At 40.6% G+C, this 14,379-nt stretch overlaps 1 protein-coding gene across 3 annotated transcripts in view; it reads left to right on the top strand.

Annotated features, from left to right (window-relative positions):
- Positions 1-14,379, top strand: part of cadm1b (cell adhesion molecule 1b) — a 160,334-nt gene that overhangs the window by 132,716 nt on the left and 13,239 nt on the right. For 2 of the 3 annotated variants that reach the window (XM_013277522.3, XM_005459582.4), the window contains 3 exons: positions 2,555-2,651; positions 2,925-3,097; positions 12,053-12,103. In XM_013277522.3, the coding sequence (XP_013132976.1) occupies positions 2,555-2,651; positions 2,925-3,097; positions 12,053-12,103 (321 nt within the window). The remainder of the gene's footprint in view (positions 1-2,554; positions 2,652-2,924; positions 3,098-12,052; positions 12,104-14,379) is intronic. The other variant, XM_005459583.4, reaches the window with a different exon arrangement.

The raw sequence follows: 14,379 nt of genomic DNA, 5'->3' as shown, positions 1-14,379 counted from the left end.
GAACAACCTTGGGCTGTATTGATAATAGACACTTGGGAGAATTCTGAAATACAAGTACAAGCACAAGTCTCCTTCTCCCCATCACCAGGTCAGAGTGAGTCCGCCTATTCAAAGTTGTAAATTGGGCAGAAACTACTACCTTGGAAACAATGATCTTTTGAACCTGTTCTAAACATTCTCGCTTGCAAATCTACAAAATTTCATGCAAAATAAATAAAGCATAATAATAATAATTCCTCCAGCCTTCAAAAGATGATGCCAAAGTATATTTTTAGTAACACACACAGCCTGAGCCCAGTAAAGGCACCTGTATGGATGGAAAGGGTTAATAAGATAATATAAATCAATGTGATTATGAGCCTAGTACACTTAATCTGGAGTTCTGTGGGTAATCTTAGCCATAAATGTTTGTAATGAATTATTTCAAATGTTTGTGTTGGAGTTTGAAAGTAAACACAGACAGAAGCCACCTGGAAGGGCCATTATGGTTGACTGCACGGTGAACAACAGCAGTGTAAAAAGAAAGTTAACTGCTACGTACACCCTTACAGCTGTCATAGGAAACAGCAGCCAGGTGATGCTAACATGAAGCACTTGATTAACTGATCATTAGCACTTTTGTATGTGGGTGTGTGTTGACATGACACAATGCCATAATCTTCAAGTGAGTGGACATCAAAACAACAGCGACATCTCAGACTCTACAGGCCTCAGTTAGCATTTTAGATGTTAAAGTTCATGACTGCAAATTTTAAAAAAAGACTGAGCAAATATGTCTCGTTTGGAAGGGTTGCCAAGAGAAAGCCTCTTTTTGCTAAAAATGCGATTCGCAAAGTTGCATCTGAGCGAACCGCAAGGCTTCTGGAATAATCTTGTTTGGATAGACGAGACCAAAGTGGAAATATCTGGCCATAAAGCACAGCAAAGCCTTTGGCTAAAACCAGGCTCGGCATGTCAGCACAAACAGCTCGTAGCAACTGTCAAGCTTGGTGGTGGAGGGGTGATGATTTGGGACTCCCCTGTATACCAAATTCACGTCCTCATTTTATGCTTGACAGCATTTTAGTAGGTAAAGGTGAATGGCTTGGACATGAATTGAGCTGCGGTTTGGGGAAGGCCTCGAAGGGGACTGGCGGCAGCTCCCGGTTCTGGCAGATCCTCATGTACTAAATAGAAGCGAAGAAGTTAAAGAATTGAAAAGAGGAGGGAGGCTGGGGCACGTAAACGAGAATGAACCTATATAAATGACAACCGGAAGGAACGTGTTTGGAGGCGCTCTTGAAATTCCGATACTTAATCTCCAATAATTGTAGAGTCAAAGCTTGGTGAAAATGGGTCACAAAACATGACAATGAGCCCAAGCAAGTCCAGACCTTACTTATCTGAAATGCTGGGGTGAGACCTTAAGAGAGCTATGCCTAAATGAATGCTCACAAAACCTCAATGAACTGAAGCAACTTTATTAAGAAAACTTGGCCAAAATTCTTCCACAACAATGTGAGAGGCTGATAAAACTTACTTCAACTTGTTGTAGCGAAAGGTGGTTCTACAACCTATTGAATCATAGGGTATATTTAGTTTTCACAGGACTGCATAGAGTCCTGTGAAAAACGTTCTTTTTCACATGACTGTACATCCTCCTTTTTCCAGCTCTCTCCAAAGGAAGTGCAAACTTTGCAAAACCCGCAAATAAACATGTCATATATAATAAACACTTTCCTTTTACATCTCTGGAAACTTGCAAGACAGAGTGGCAAGAAGCAACAGACTCTTGAACCCAGCGTTACAGCTGAGCGTGGTCAGGTGTAGTTCTTGTGCCCTGCTGTGATGTAGATTACACTGCCATATTGCACGACTCCTGCATGAGCTGTGCGCACGCAGGAATAAATAACTTGCAGTTGATACGGTCTTAGAAAGACTCGCGGTGTATCCTCAGACCTTCATGCCGTAGATGTGTCGCATGTATTTGACTGCTTTATCGTACAGCTGGTGTTTCTTAGAGTGTGATGGTGCCTTGGCCTGAGAGATACAGCAATCATAAGGGGAAACGTTTCTGCTCAGGTATCAGTGATGTTTAGGTGTTCTTTAAATGGTGAATTGATTGAAGAGGTAATGCATACGGCCTTACGCTGTTAAACATCAAAGAAAGGTTAAGGTACCCTTTTGTAGTCTGTGCAGAATATTAATTTTTTTTCAGAAGATAACTGTTTTGTCTGACCTTTCAAGGAAAAAGAGAAAGCTTGACTGCAACCGCTTGACATTTTGGTAATCTTTGGCTAGCATTGATAAGAGGGGGGGAAAAAAGCCATTTTACTATAAGGTACTGCAGACGGACTGGATGTCTAGTGAGCACATCTATAATCAGTTCATACTCTTCTATGTTTCGCTATTGACTGTTTTTCTTTCATTTAGAAGTCTGTTTCTCACTGCGCTTCGCTTTAGAGTCCAATAATCATTTAACACACCCTTTAGCTGCAAGTATGAGAAAGAAAGTCAGCTGGATTATAGCTTACATCACTGAAGCATTGTAAATACTAATCTCTTTAACTTCCAGATAAACCAGAAGTAAAGATCGTGGTGACATATCCTGAAGGTTTAACCAGAGAGGGTGACAATCTGGATTTGACATGTATCGCTGAAGGAAAGCCACAGTGAGTATGGATGCGTTTCAGTGCTTGAGACTTCTGTTTCATTTTCTATTTTCCACTGTATATTATTTTCCCCGCCAGTCCAAACACCCTCTTAACCTTTACATTTCAGTGTACCATTTAAATGTTACCAGTTGTTAGCATGCTGTATAAACTACATCATTAGACAGGGCCTGCCAATGGCCCTTCTCAGATTCTCAGATTTGACCTTTATTTCAGATTTCTACGATGGATAGACAGAGGCTGAGTGATGTGTGTGGTATTTGTGCTCTCCAGTCCCCATCAGATCAACTGGCTGAGAGTAGATGAGGATGTGCCGCCTCATGCTGTGGTCACCGGCTCTGATCTCTACATCGAGAACCTCAACAAGTCCTACAACGGCACCTACCGCTGTGTGGCGTCCAATGCTGTAGGAGAGGCTTATGTCGACTACATCCTCTATGTACATGGTAGATATTATACTTTATTCCTTTTTACCTTAATTGTTTAAATGCCTTCATCACTTCTCATCATTTCTTATGAAAAGCTTATAGACTTAAAGACCTTCGACAGCTTTGGTGGTTATAATTTTGTGTTACATTAATGGCACACTGTACATACAAGCAGTCACTTTTCAAGCATAGATGTACGTTAGCCATTATTTAGAGAAATAGGAAGTTTAAAAGGTGGCGCCAGCTGACAAATCCACTGAGCTTTGAATTCATGTTGAAGATTTTAGCTTTAGCTGCATCATCAAAGTATGATGACTCTGAAGTACGTGGAGTACAAAGGGATGGATAAAGTGGCTGTTGACATTGCACTGGGATGTCAAACCCAAATAGAGAGATGTGTTATGGTATATTATTATTTTTGAAGCAGCAGCAAATAAATCAGACCCAGCAGAAACCCAGAGGCAGCTATATGTTACATCACATTATACCTACCTCCTCTGAATGTGTGGGCCAAATTTAACTATTCAGATGTGGGTTTTTTAGTGTTTTGTAGTTCTTCCTCCGTTCTGTGGAATGGCTTATCATTCATTGTCTGGTTTTGCTCACTGATAAAGGACACAGACACTTTTAAGAAGGTACTTCACTAATTTAGCATTGCATTCCTAGAATGTCTGAGTTGTTATCGTTGAGCAATTAGCAAAGATAAAGAAAAGTTTGTGAGAAGGTCACTTCTTTTAGCCTTGATGTCAATGCCTGTTGACGCCTAGTCTACTAAACATTTATTGATTTATTTCCATTTTTAATTTTATGCCGTATTTTGTATCTCCTTGTAAGGTTATCGCAGTTTTTAATGTCTGCACCGTGTCTGGAAATAGACGCCACCTTGCTTTGTGCAGAAACATGCTATCAGACTGTGATGCATTTAGAACTGTTATCAGAAGTATGCACCTTACGTTACCACCAGTGGAGACAAGGATTATACAGACATGCATCGTCACACTCATGCACAAACAGTACCATATTCCTAAGAGCACTGTGTAACACTATGCACTATATTGGCTATTACTTCATTCTCTGTGATCAAGATCGGCCGTGGCGCTGTTGACTTACGTCGAAGTGGTTGGAATTTCAATGTGTTCTCCAGCCATCCAGTAAAGGGCAATTGAGGGACCATCTCTCCCAGGACTTGACTTTAAATTTCACAGACAGTTTGCTCCTCTTGGTTAACCTCTCTTCACTGAGGCCTCATTTTCTTCTTAGCTTAACATGCCTGTCAGCCTTTTCACACTAATTGGAGTTTTTGTGTTTTTCTTGTTTTCTTTTAAACACAATACAATCCACAACAAAACAACCAAATGGAACACAAAACAAAATCTAAACATAGGGATTTAATGACTAACTCGACTACTTTTGCCGTTGCCAGTAAATTTTACTTGGATGCAATTGCACATAATTCTGAAAACATTTTTTTCTCTCCATACAACTGTTTAAAGGCATCAGGCACTTGCACTTGAATCCCCGAGGGGGGAACAGCAGGAGGTAGCTGTTTGAAGTTGCACAAAGCACCGCGGACTTCATCATTTAGAAATCTCGTAACTTGATGTCAGTGAAGTACACACTACTCGGACCTTAATTTCCTATTTTTGGTGGCTGGCAGGGGTGATGTGGATAAGGGGAAAATAAATTTTCAGCAGGTGCAGCCATTGTTGGTGGGTTTAGCTTTCTCTCCTTGGAGTGCTTGCTCCCTGCTGTTTAGAGAAGCATTTTGTATTTCACTCCCAAGTTTCAATTTGTTCCTGCCTGTGTGCCAACAGCATTGTCTGCCAGTGACCATACGCAAGACCAGGAATGAGAATCTGTTGTTTAGGCTCTCAGGAAATATAAACAAAAATACATTTTTGCGTTACCTCTGTACGAGTTCAAGTAGATTTTCTTTCTTTTTACCTGAGACTCATAACCTATTGCCGGTTGCTTGTAAGTCTTTGCTTTAAACAAATGTCAGGGGCTGGCATCATAATGATTCTTGATGTTCAGATGAGATTGTGCTTTGCTTGTCCCTTTAAACCTGGAGGCTGTTTTCTCCTTCATCCTGTGCGGGGGGAATGTTTCTTTGGGTGGAAAGAAACTTAAAATTCACAGTTTCGAGCGTGTACTCACTGGCAGGATTTTGTAACACCGAATCTAGTCTGGATGCCAGTCATGGTCAATTATACAGCTTAAACTGTTAAAGTGAAGGAAAAGGCACTAAGTCCATGAGTTAAACCTTTAAGCTGTATAAAAAATATATTTAAAGCTGTATGTTTATCATTATTTTACTGTAATTCCTTGTATGTATATGCTTTACATCCAATCTGTGTGGCAGTAAAGATTTTCTTGTGCTCAGTGCACTTGTATACCTTTCACTGATACTGGTATGAGGAGTCACGCTGCATATAGAGTAATATCAACTATGTGTTTTTAAATTGAACCGATCGTCTCTCTCTCCGAATTAAAAACCCAGAAAAAAACAGGACAGCTTGGTTTTAAAACCATCCAAACCATGCTGGGTTGATGCAGTTTGTTAAATTTGGCCTCCAAAATCAACACTCGCATTTAAGCCTAACATGCGCAAAGCTGCAGAGTCGAACGAGAAAGGCTCTGTTGTTCAAAATTGGCTTTTTGTGGATTTTGTGCAAGAGCTGATTGCAGGTTTCCTACTGGTGATATTGTTTTGATTATTACTCAGTCTGCTTGCTTAGGTCATGTTGACAGCCATGAACTGTGTGTCAAAAACCAGCAATGTAACAGTTCTTTTTTTTTTTTCTTGTCTAGCTGATGAGCAGATGTTTATGGCAGTTGCTGAAAAATGTGCATTTGTGAAAGTAAATGTGTTTGTAATGGCCTTCACGTCAACACCATTTCACCAATTGTAGGGCAAGCATTGAAAAGGATTTTAATGGAGGGACAAGGTCTTGGGCAGAGGATGCAAAAAGCTGTCAGACTCTAGAGGAATTAAGGAAGAATAAACAGCTACTGTTGGTGCAGGGATGATGGTTTTCTGGGGCTTTGTAAGAGTAACCTGAGACTGAATTTCTACACCTGGAAGCATTACAGAGTTGTGAAATGACTCCCCCCTGATTGCTGAAGCTGCATAGGTGCTATTGATGGTTTGAATTTTCTGAAGAATAACCATGTGGGGTGTTAGGAATGTCTTCTAAACTGGGCTTCAAACACAGCAGGATGTCGCTAATCCAAATCTCTGAGGCACAAAGCACTCAGAAAAGCGCTGGTATTCCATTTTATCATTGCTGGAATATTTTCAGTCACATAAAAATGTCTCCCTGCACGCAGTTAATGGAACACACACAGATTTCCTCATCACTGTATGTCTGACATTCAGCAGTTCCATAGGTTGCTCGAGGAATAATGTGGTTATTTCACCAGCTGACACGCGTGACTTTGTCACCGTGACGTAGGTTTCCTGTAACTCCCATAACTCTGCCGCCCCATGGTTTGTGCTCTGCCAGGCAGATGATGGCATCTGCTTGTTCCCAATGGGCCTATAATGATCACTTCCAAACAAAAGGACAGCATATGCCAGCAAATAGCTCACTCAAGGCATCCTTATTCAAGCTACCACAGCTAAATTTCTAATTGCCGTGTAAAGATTCCTCAGAATCAAAGATTTATTGTACTCTCTCGGATCAAATCCTCTCCGATTTTGAACAAGTGGCGTAAGCATTTTTTGACTCTCCATCACAGATCTTGAAAGTAGTAATATAATATTCTAATAGTTCAGAAGTTTCGACTGAATCGCCTGCGGGCATTTAGGAACTCATGCATGATGCGTGTCTACTGCTGTTAAATTCATGTATCATTTGATTCATTCTGCACCCATAACACTTACGTGAATGACTGAAAGCCACGGGAAGCGAATGTTCTCCGGTCCCGAATAAAAGCTACAGTGTCTGCGTTGTCAGTGTTTGTGCCTTTGGCCATGACTCCTTCAATTAGTAACTTCCTATCCACATATTTTACCAATTTCCATTAAACACCATTTCTCTGGTGTGCAAATGTTGGACGCTCCATGACTTTAGCTCTCCGTAATGAGACACTGGAGATTGGTAAAAGGTGCTCAAACTGCATATAATTATATCTGCGACTCCCACTCCTGTTTTCTGGAGGATTTAATGCCAGAAAAAAATCATGTTGTGGTCCACGCGAGAGTTTGTTGTCCCAGACTAATCATGCTTGCAACAGTAGCTTAATTAATGTGTCTCTGCAACATGCATTGCTCTTTGCATTTTTTTCCGTAGCTTTCCAGCAGCCATGCACAACAGCAATTTCAACTGTCCACCAGTGCACCCTTCTTATCCGGCCAGCTAGCATTAGGCTCATATTTTTCTGTTGTAAAATCCAATTTTCCCTCTCTTATCTGCCAGTTTTACTGTTTTGTTTTGCTATTTGCGAGCTCCTGCTAAAGCCATCACAGGCCTGTTGCAAAAAAAGTATTTTATTTAACTAAGGGCATGCAACCAATAGTTTTATTTTAATGAGCTGTTTTGTACTTGATAAATATTTGCTTGCAGAATTATTGATAGAGCTGGGCCTGAATTGTCTATCGGTTCTCTTTTCAGCCTGTTGCCACCCTCTACCAGCACTGGTCCTTCGGGCTCTTCCTATTTCAAAAAGACTAATGACCTTTCACTGCGCGACAGCCTGGACAGGTGTGAGGCCGATGTAAATTCACGTCAAATCAAGCCCCATTGTACTGCTCGTATTGTATGTGGCCAGTTGAAAGGCTGAAAAAGAGGCTTGTCATGCTGTTCTCCACAAGGGTGTGTCTTCAACAGGCTGTGAATTGTGCCCTCTGGCTGGTGTGTGTTGTTAGGGAGAGCTGGTCAGAGAGAGGCCTTTCTCTCATAGAGGTGACCTGGTGCTATAACTCACACATGCTGCCTGTTGGCAGGAAAACAACCCTCACTTTGCCACCATGGTTAAGCCCGCACTTGACTTCCTGACCCAAAAAATCCTCTAAAGACAAAAAAAAATAAAAAATAAATCAAAGCTTCACAAGCCAGTGGGAATTTAGGGTTTATCAGGGTTTCGACATAACATGACGGGGCTCGTGGGTCTCCTTGTTCTTATGAAAGGCTGTCGGGAAACTGTGTCCTTGTGAATCACACTGATTTTCTGAAACATGCAACACAGTGTGGAATGATTTTCAACACAACAGCTTGCCGATTTTTTTGTCACGATAAGAAAAAAAAAAGAAATCGTTAGATAAATTGATGCAACCTCTTTTACAGGCTTTTTTCTTTGTGTGTGTTTTTATAGAATACCTCTGCAAAACTTTATATAAAGGGCACTTTTAACTAAGAGAAGTAAGCAGAGAAAACAAAAACCAAGTAAAATATATTCCCCGCCGTCGTGTTGGCAGGCAGGTTTAAGCAGGCATAGATAAACAATTTCTCCTACATTGTTTCACTTTATGGTTAAATTCTCTCATATCAAATTCTTCACTGATACAAATGCCCCCTGAAAATATGGTCTCTCAAAAATACACTCATATTTCAGCCCTCATAATGCTGAGCCCAGAGTCATCCAGCCTGGAAATTGCCCATGGAGAATTCTTGTTCGTCTGGATATTATATGTGCCACATCCTATCCCGGCCTTTGTGAAGACCCTCATCCCTGAATGGCCAATTTCCCTCTTCCAGACACTGACATTTCAGCTATCACACTGCCTTCGGTCACAGGGAAAGAAATCTAGCCCACCCCTCTCTTCAAATACTGTCAGAGCCGAATCTCTTCCTGATACCCGATGCTACACCCTACCACCATCAGCACCACCTCTGCCATACACTCCATCCCCGGCGGCAACATTATGCTGTCCTTGATGTTTTATCATTAGTTTGGGAGTGTGTGGTCCCCCACTGCTGTCTTTTGATGGAGTGCAGACAGTAAAGGCATGGAGACAGCCAGCCAATTTCCCCTGCTGTGACTCTCCCACAGCAAGGGGTCGTGCTATCTTCCCTCTGCACCAGAGCCTGGCATATATTCCCCTGATGAGGAAGCTTTCAGCCCTCCTTAGTACTATTGCATACCTGAATTGCCCTCCATTCTGTCTTTTTGATTATTTTGTTTGGGGGTTAGTGACAGGCCTAATCAGTACAGTGTGGGGCAGGGGATGCAACTCAGGGCTCTGCTGTGCTGCAGCGGGAGACCACCAAAGTGCTTTAATTTGCAGCCTGACTCAATTATTGAGACTGTGGAAAATAGTAATACCTTTGCATGATTGCCAGGCATTATTATTCATACTTAATTAGAATTTTTTTTTTTTTTACAAATAAAGAAATATAATAGCTTGTCATTATGAAATATAATACAACAACCCCTGTATAGTGAAATGTTAATGCCTTTTTTATTGTATTTTTAGCCATGATAGTGACATGACTGTTTGGGCTCAGCGACTACTTGATGGGGTTTTGGTATTCACCTGTTCATGATCCCCAGATGATGTGTGCTAAATACTCTGATTTCTTGGCTTACCTGTAGAAACACTGTGAGGTTGTTTTTAATGAAATGTACCATCATTCTTAACTTGTGAAATGTCTGAAAAAGGACACGTAGGATCGCTTTTAAATACGGTCACTTTATTAGGTACACATTGCTAATACCAAATTGGACTCCATTTGTTGTCAGAGCTGCTTTAATTCTTCATGACACAAGTTCAACAAGGTGTTGGGAACATTCCTCAGAGATTTTGGTCCATATAGACATGATGGCGTCACACTTTCGCTGCAGATTTGTGGTCAGCCACATCCCAAAGGTGCTCCATCAGACTGAGATCTGAAGACTGTGGGGGCAGTATGAGTACCGTGAATTATTTGTTGTGTTCAAGAATCCACTTTGAGATGATTTGATCTCTGTGGCATGGTGCATTAAGAAGATCGGCATGACCAGCAACAATACTCAAGTAGGCTGTGGCATTAAATGAGCGGCCCAAAGTGTGCCAAGAAAAAATCCCATTACAATATTACACCACCAGCAGCAGCAGCCTGAACTGTTGCTAGAAGGTAGGATGGATTCATGCGTTTGTGTTGTTTATGCCAAATTCTGACCCTACCATCTGCAGGTCACAGCAGATATCAAAACTCATCAGACCAGTCGATGTTTTCCAATCTTCTGCTGCCTAGCTTTGATGAGTTTGCCTGAATCTTCGGCTCTCTTTCCTGTTCTTGGCTTAGACGAGTGGCACCCAGTGTGATTTTCTGCTGCTGTAGCCCATCTGCTTCAGGGTTGAGTATTCAGGGATGTTCTTCTGCATATCTTGGTTGTAACAAGGGGTTATTTGAATTACTGTTAGTAGCTCAAAGCCGTGTGACCAGTCTCCTTTGACTTCAACAGAACTGCCACTCACTGGATATTTTCCCTTTTTTGGACTATTGTCTCTTTACACTAGAGATCCCAGTAGATTAGCATTTTATGAAATACTCAGACTGGCCCGTCTGGCACCAGCAACCAAAGTCACTTAAATCACCTTTCTTCCCCTTTCTGATGTTCAGTTTGAACTTGAGCAGGTCGCCTTCACCATATACGCATGCTTAAATAGATTGAGGTACTGCCATGTGATTGGCTGGGACCACTTTAAGTTTGTCTGGTTTGAAGCTTGAAATTTAAGTTTCACTTTCCTTACTCTTTTGCTTGTTTCATTGGTTCTGCTCAGTTAAGTTTAAGCACAAAAACTTTGGCACTTGTTTAGGAAAAGATAGAGGTTAAAATACATGTTTTCATAAAACTGTTACAAGGCTCAGTTTTCTAGGTTTCCAGGGTGCTGTAGGTGACGACGCCTGTACATATTTTACAAGCAGTTTTTCCACGTGGCAGTTAAAGGCTTATTTTTAAAAGCCAAGTGTATGATTGTGTATTATGATGGTCATTCCCAGCAAGAAAAAGCAATGTCGATTCACCAGAGGATGACTCTGGATGATTCTCTGACTTTTCTATTTCAACAATTACTTGATGGTTTGCCATTTAAATTTAGTTCAGACACTGCACCTCACCACCACCCTGCACCCCCCCTACGTCTGGACAAACTAATATGACAAACATGGTAAAAATGTTACCTCTGAAACATCAGCATGTTAGCACTGTTGCCTTGAGCATGTCAACATGCTGATGTTAGCTTTTACATCACTGCTTTTGCTTGAAGGACAGGTTCACATTTTTCCATGTCTGTATTAAAACACCAGTCAGGTGTCCATACGAACATGAACACATGTTTATTTGCTCTAATTCTTCCCATGACTCATACTGGTCCGTGCCATATTTTTTACTTAGGCATTTCCAGTAAAATAAATTGAGAACAAAAGCAATCCCAATTTTTGCAAAACAAAGTTTACCTTCTTTGCCCCGTCTTGAATGAGAGGCTATCCTCTAAAGTCAAATTCTTTTAGAACCCAATTTCCTCCTTTTGTTTCCTGGGCAGTGTTTCTCTGTAGAGCTGCAGCAGATGATTAGTTAGACAAAAAGATTTCATACCTAAAAAAGGTGCTTGATTGATTTTGATTTAAGTGAGATTGGTAAGGCAATGTAAAAGTTTTGAATTTCTTTCATTTTCTTTTTGCTTTTTCTTGTGTTTTGCAAAAAAAAAGTACCAAATCACTTAAATTGATTGGAGAACTGCTGCATTAGGACCAGTAAGAAGAGGATGAATTAACAGTGCAAACAATGTTTAAATGTTCGCACGGGTGCCTGACTTTGTACCTGACTTCTGTTTTAAGATAAACTTAAAAAGTGTTGCTCTGTCCTTGAACCAGTCTCAAAGCTACGGGCATGGCCTTACAGTAACTCACACAGTAGCTAAAATGTGTGCATGTTATAATTTTTATAGTATAGCTTTTCATCTTCAATGACTTTTGTCTCTTTCTTTACTCTTGTCTTTCTTTATTTCTTATACATGTTCTTTATTTTTTACTCTTTTTCATCTAGATGCTCCCACTACTATCCCCACACCCACCACCAACCCAGTCAACACGCAAGGTACTGTATGCCCCCACTGCTGTCCCTCCTAATAGTCGTGTGTGTGTGTGTGTGTGTGTGAGAGAGAGAGAGAGACTGCATGCAAGTGTGATAAGATGTTTGGAGAGAGCGAGCGAGTGAACGCTGGTTTGTACCTACAGCTAAGAGACTGTGGATGGCCAGTTTTAATCAGATAGTGCTGCTGATAGGTGACAATGACGACAGGCAGTGCAGGGCTGCCAGAGACACCTGTCACAGGCTTTTCCAGTCACATGATCTTGATCTGAGAAAATTTAGAGACTCCGCTTTGCTGCTCTGCTATCTTATCAGCATCTGCAGCTATATCTCAACCGGCCCATCCATCATATTATAATGCCCTTTACATCTCCTCTACAAATGCCAGTCACATTTCGTCTTTGCGAGGCCGAAAAACATCAATAACTATTTTCTCAAACACATATGAACTCAATGAAAGGCAGTTTATTTGCAGTGATTTTAGCAGAGCACCCTTTTGGCATCATCTGTGTGCTGGATTCTACGCTTTGATTTACCCCGGCTGAAAAAATAAAAAAAACCATTCATTTCAATATGAACCTTTTTTTTTTTAAAGTTTTGCTATTATTTCAAAAGCACCGTTAAGGCTAGACAGATGGCGAGGCAACCTTGGGAGCTGACATTTGGATATGCCGGAATGTGACATTTCAATACAAAAACTATCCTTAAAGAATAGATCAGTTTATCAATAGCTACTTTAGAGTTATGTCAATTTTCCTCTTTTGTTCTGACCACTCTGCAATTCATAAAGATATAAAAAAAAGCGACTCTGGAGCGACAAAATGTAACCAATAAGTTGGAAAGAGTGCAACAAAAAGCTACGGGAGTCTAAAGAGGGGGATGCTTCCAGACAGCATTCATTTATACACTCATCGGATCACCGGCCTTTCAGCAGTATTTTTGTGTATTATACATTCATTTATTAAAAACAGGGCTATATTTGCGAGATCTCCTCCATAAACCGCTATGACACAGCTCTTCCCCAGAGCAAGTTAAGAAATATTTCCTTATGTGTCTTCACTATCTGCAGTACTGCATGTCAGTGATCACACTGCATGGTTACAGCCTCATTTCAGCTTTCTGACTCTTTATGGGCGTGGCAGAGTCACAACAGGAAGTTGCTTTGCAGAGCTGTGCATTACTCTGCAGTTTTCTCTAAGCTCTTCTCCTCGGAGTTACTCTGCTGCGGTCGCCTCTGTGTTTTCTGCTGCAACATTCCAGTAATTTCCGAAAGACAGGCTTGAAAAGAGGATTTAACGTGATTTATGCAGTACATGCTGGGAGGATGTAATTGAGCTTTCTTGCAGTTCACTACTCTTCTAAATACCCTGTCACAGGGGCAATGCTAAGCTGGCTTGCGGTAGATTGGTTTGCGCTACCTTAATCAGCATAACAGCAAAGTAAAGCATTTTCCTCTCTCCAAAAAAGTATACAGACCAATTTCTTATTCATTCATTTAGACTGGTATGACTTGGCATTGCCACCACCAGCTGTAGGGGTTTTTTGTAATCAGAGGCAACTGAACTTCTTTAGCTACTGTATGTGATCCTTAGTGAAGGATCACATACGTAAAGGTACAGTACGGTAAATCTTTGAAGCATCTATTTTGTTTTAGTTTGGTAGCATTTATTTGAGCTATTTTAGTTGCTCACATATCCTTGTAGTGTTCCTTACAAAACCAAACATAATTATGTTGCTTACAAACTGATTTAAAACTTCACATAAATTGTAAATTATAAATAACTAGGCGTCCTTGCACACATTGCATAGTTTCTCTACCAGAAGGCACTCTGCAACTTTCCTGTTAGCAACATGTGTTTGATCAAAGCAGAGTTAGGCGTAAATGAGCAATTGACAACTTCTTATGACATTGAAAGAAGATTATTTCTAAACTGCCATATTTGTCTGATGTCATATTATTTTAGTAAAGACTAATGAATAACTAAACACCACAAACTTAAGGGAGATGTGTTTATCTTTCATGTGTCTATTGGATTTTTAAACAACCGACTACTGTTTTTGGTATTAGTCTTAAAAATCTAACATCAGTCAGGCTTTCAAAGTGCCTTAAACCTGCATTTGTTTTAGTGGCCACCAGAGGGCGATATTTTGGGTTGCAAAACAGTCTTCAGTCCTATGGAAGGCTGTGAGCGAACAACTTTCTAATTTGACTTCAGTGAACAGTTTGCTGCTGAGTTTATGGGCTCGGTCACTCATTTAAAAAAAATAAAATAATAATTTTA

Source organism: Oreochromis niloticus, linkage group LG14 (genome assembly GCF_001858045.2).
Source record: "Oreochromis niloticus isolate F11D_XX linkage group LG14, O_niloticus_UMD_NMBU, whole genome shotgun sequence".
NCBI lineage: Eukaryota > Metazoa > Chordata > Actinopteri > Cichliformes > Cichlidae > Oreochromis > Oreochromis niloticus.
The sequence above is the reverse complement of the archived record's forward strand: the minus strand, read 5'-3'. Positions and strand labels throughout refer to the sequence as shown.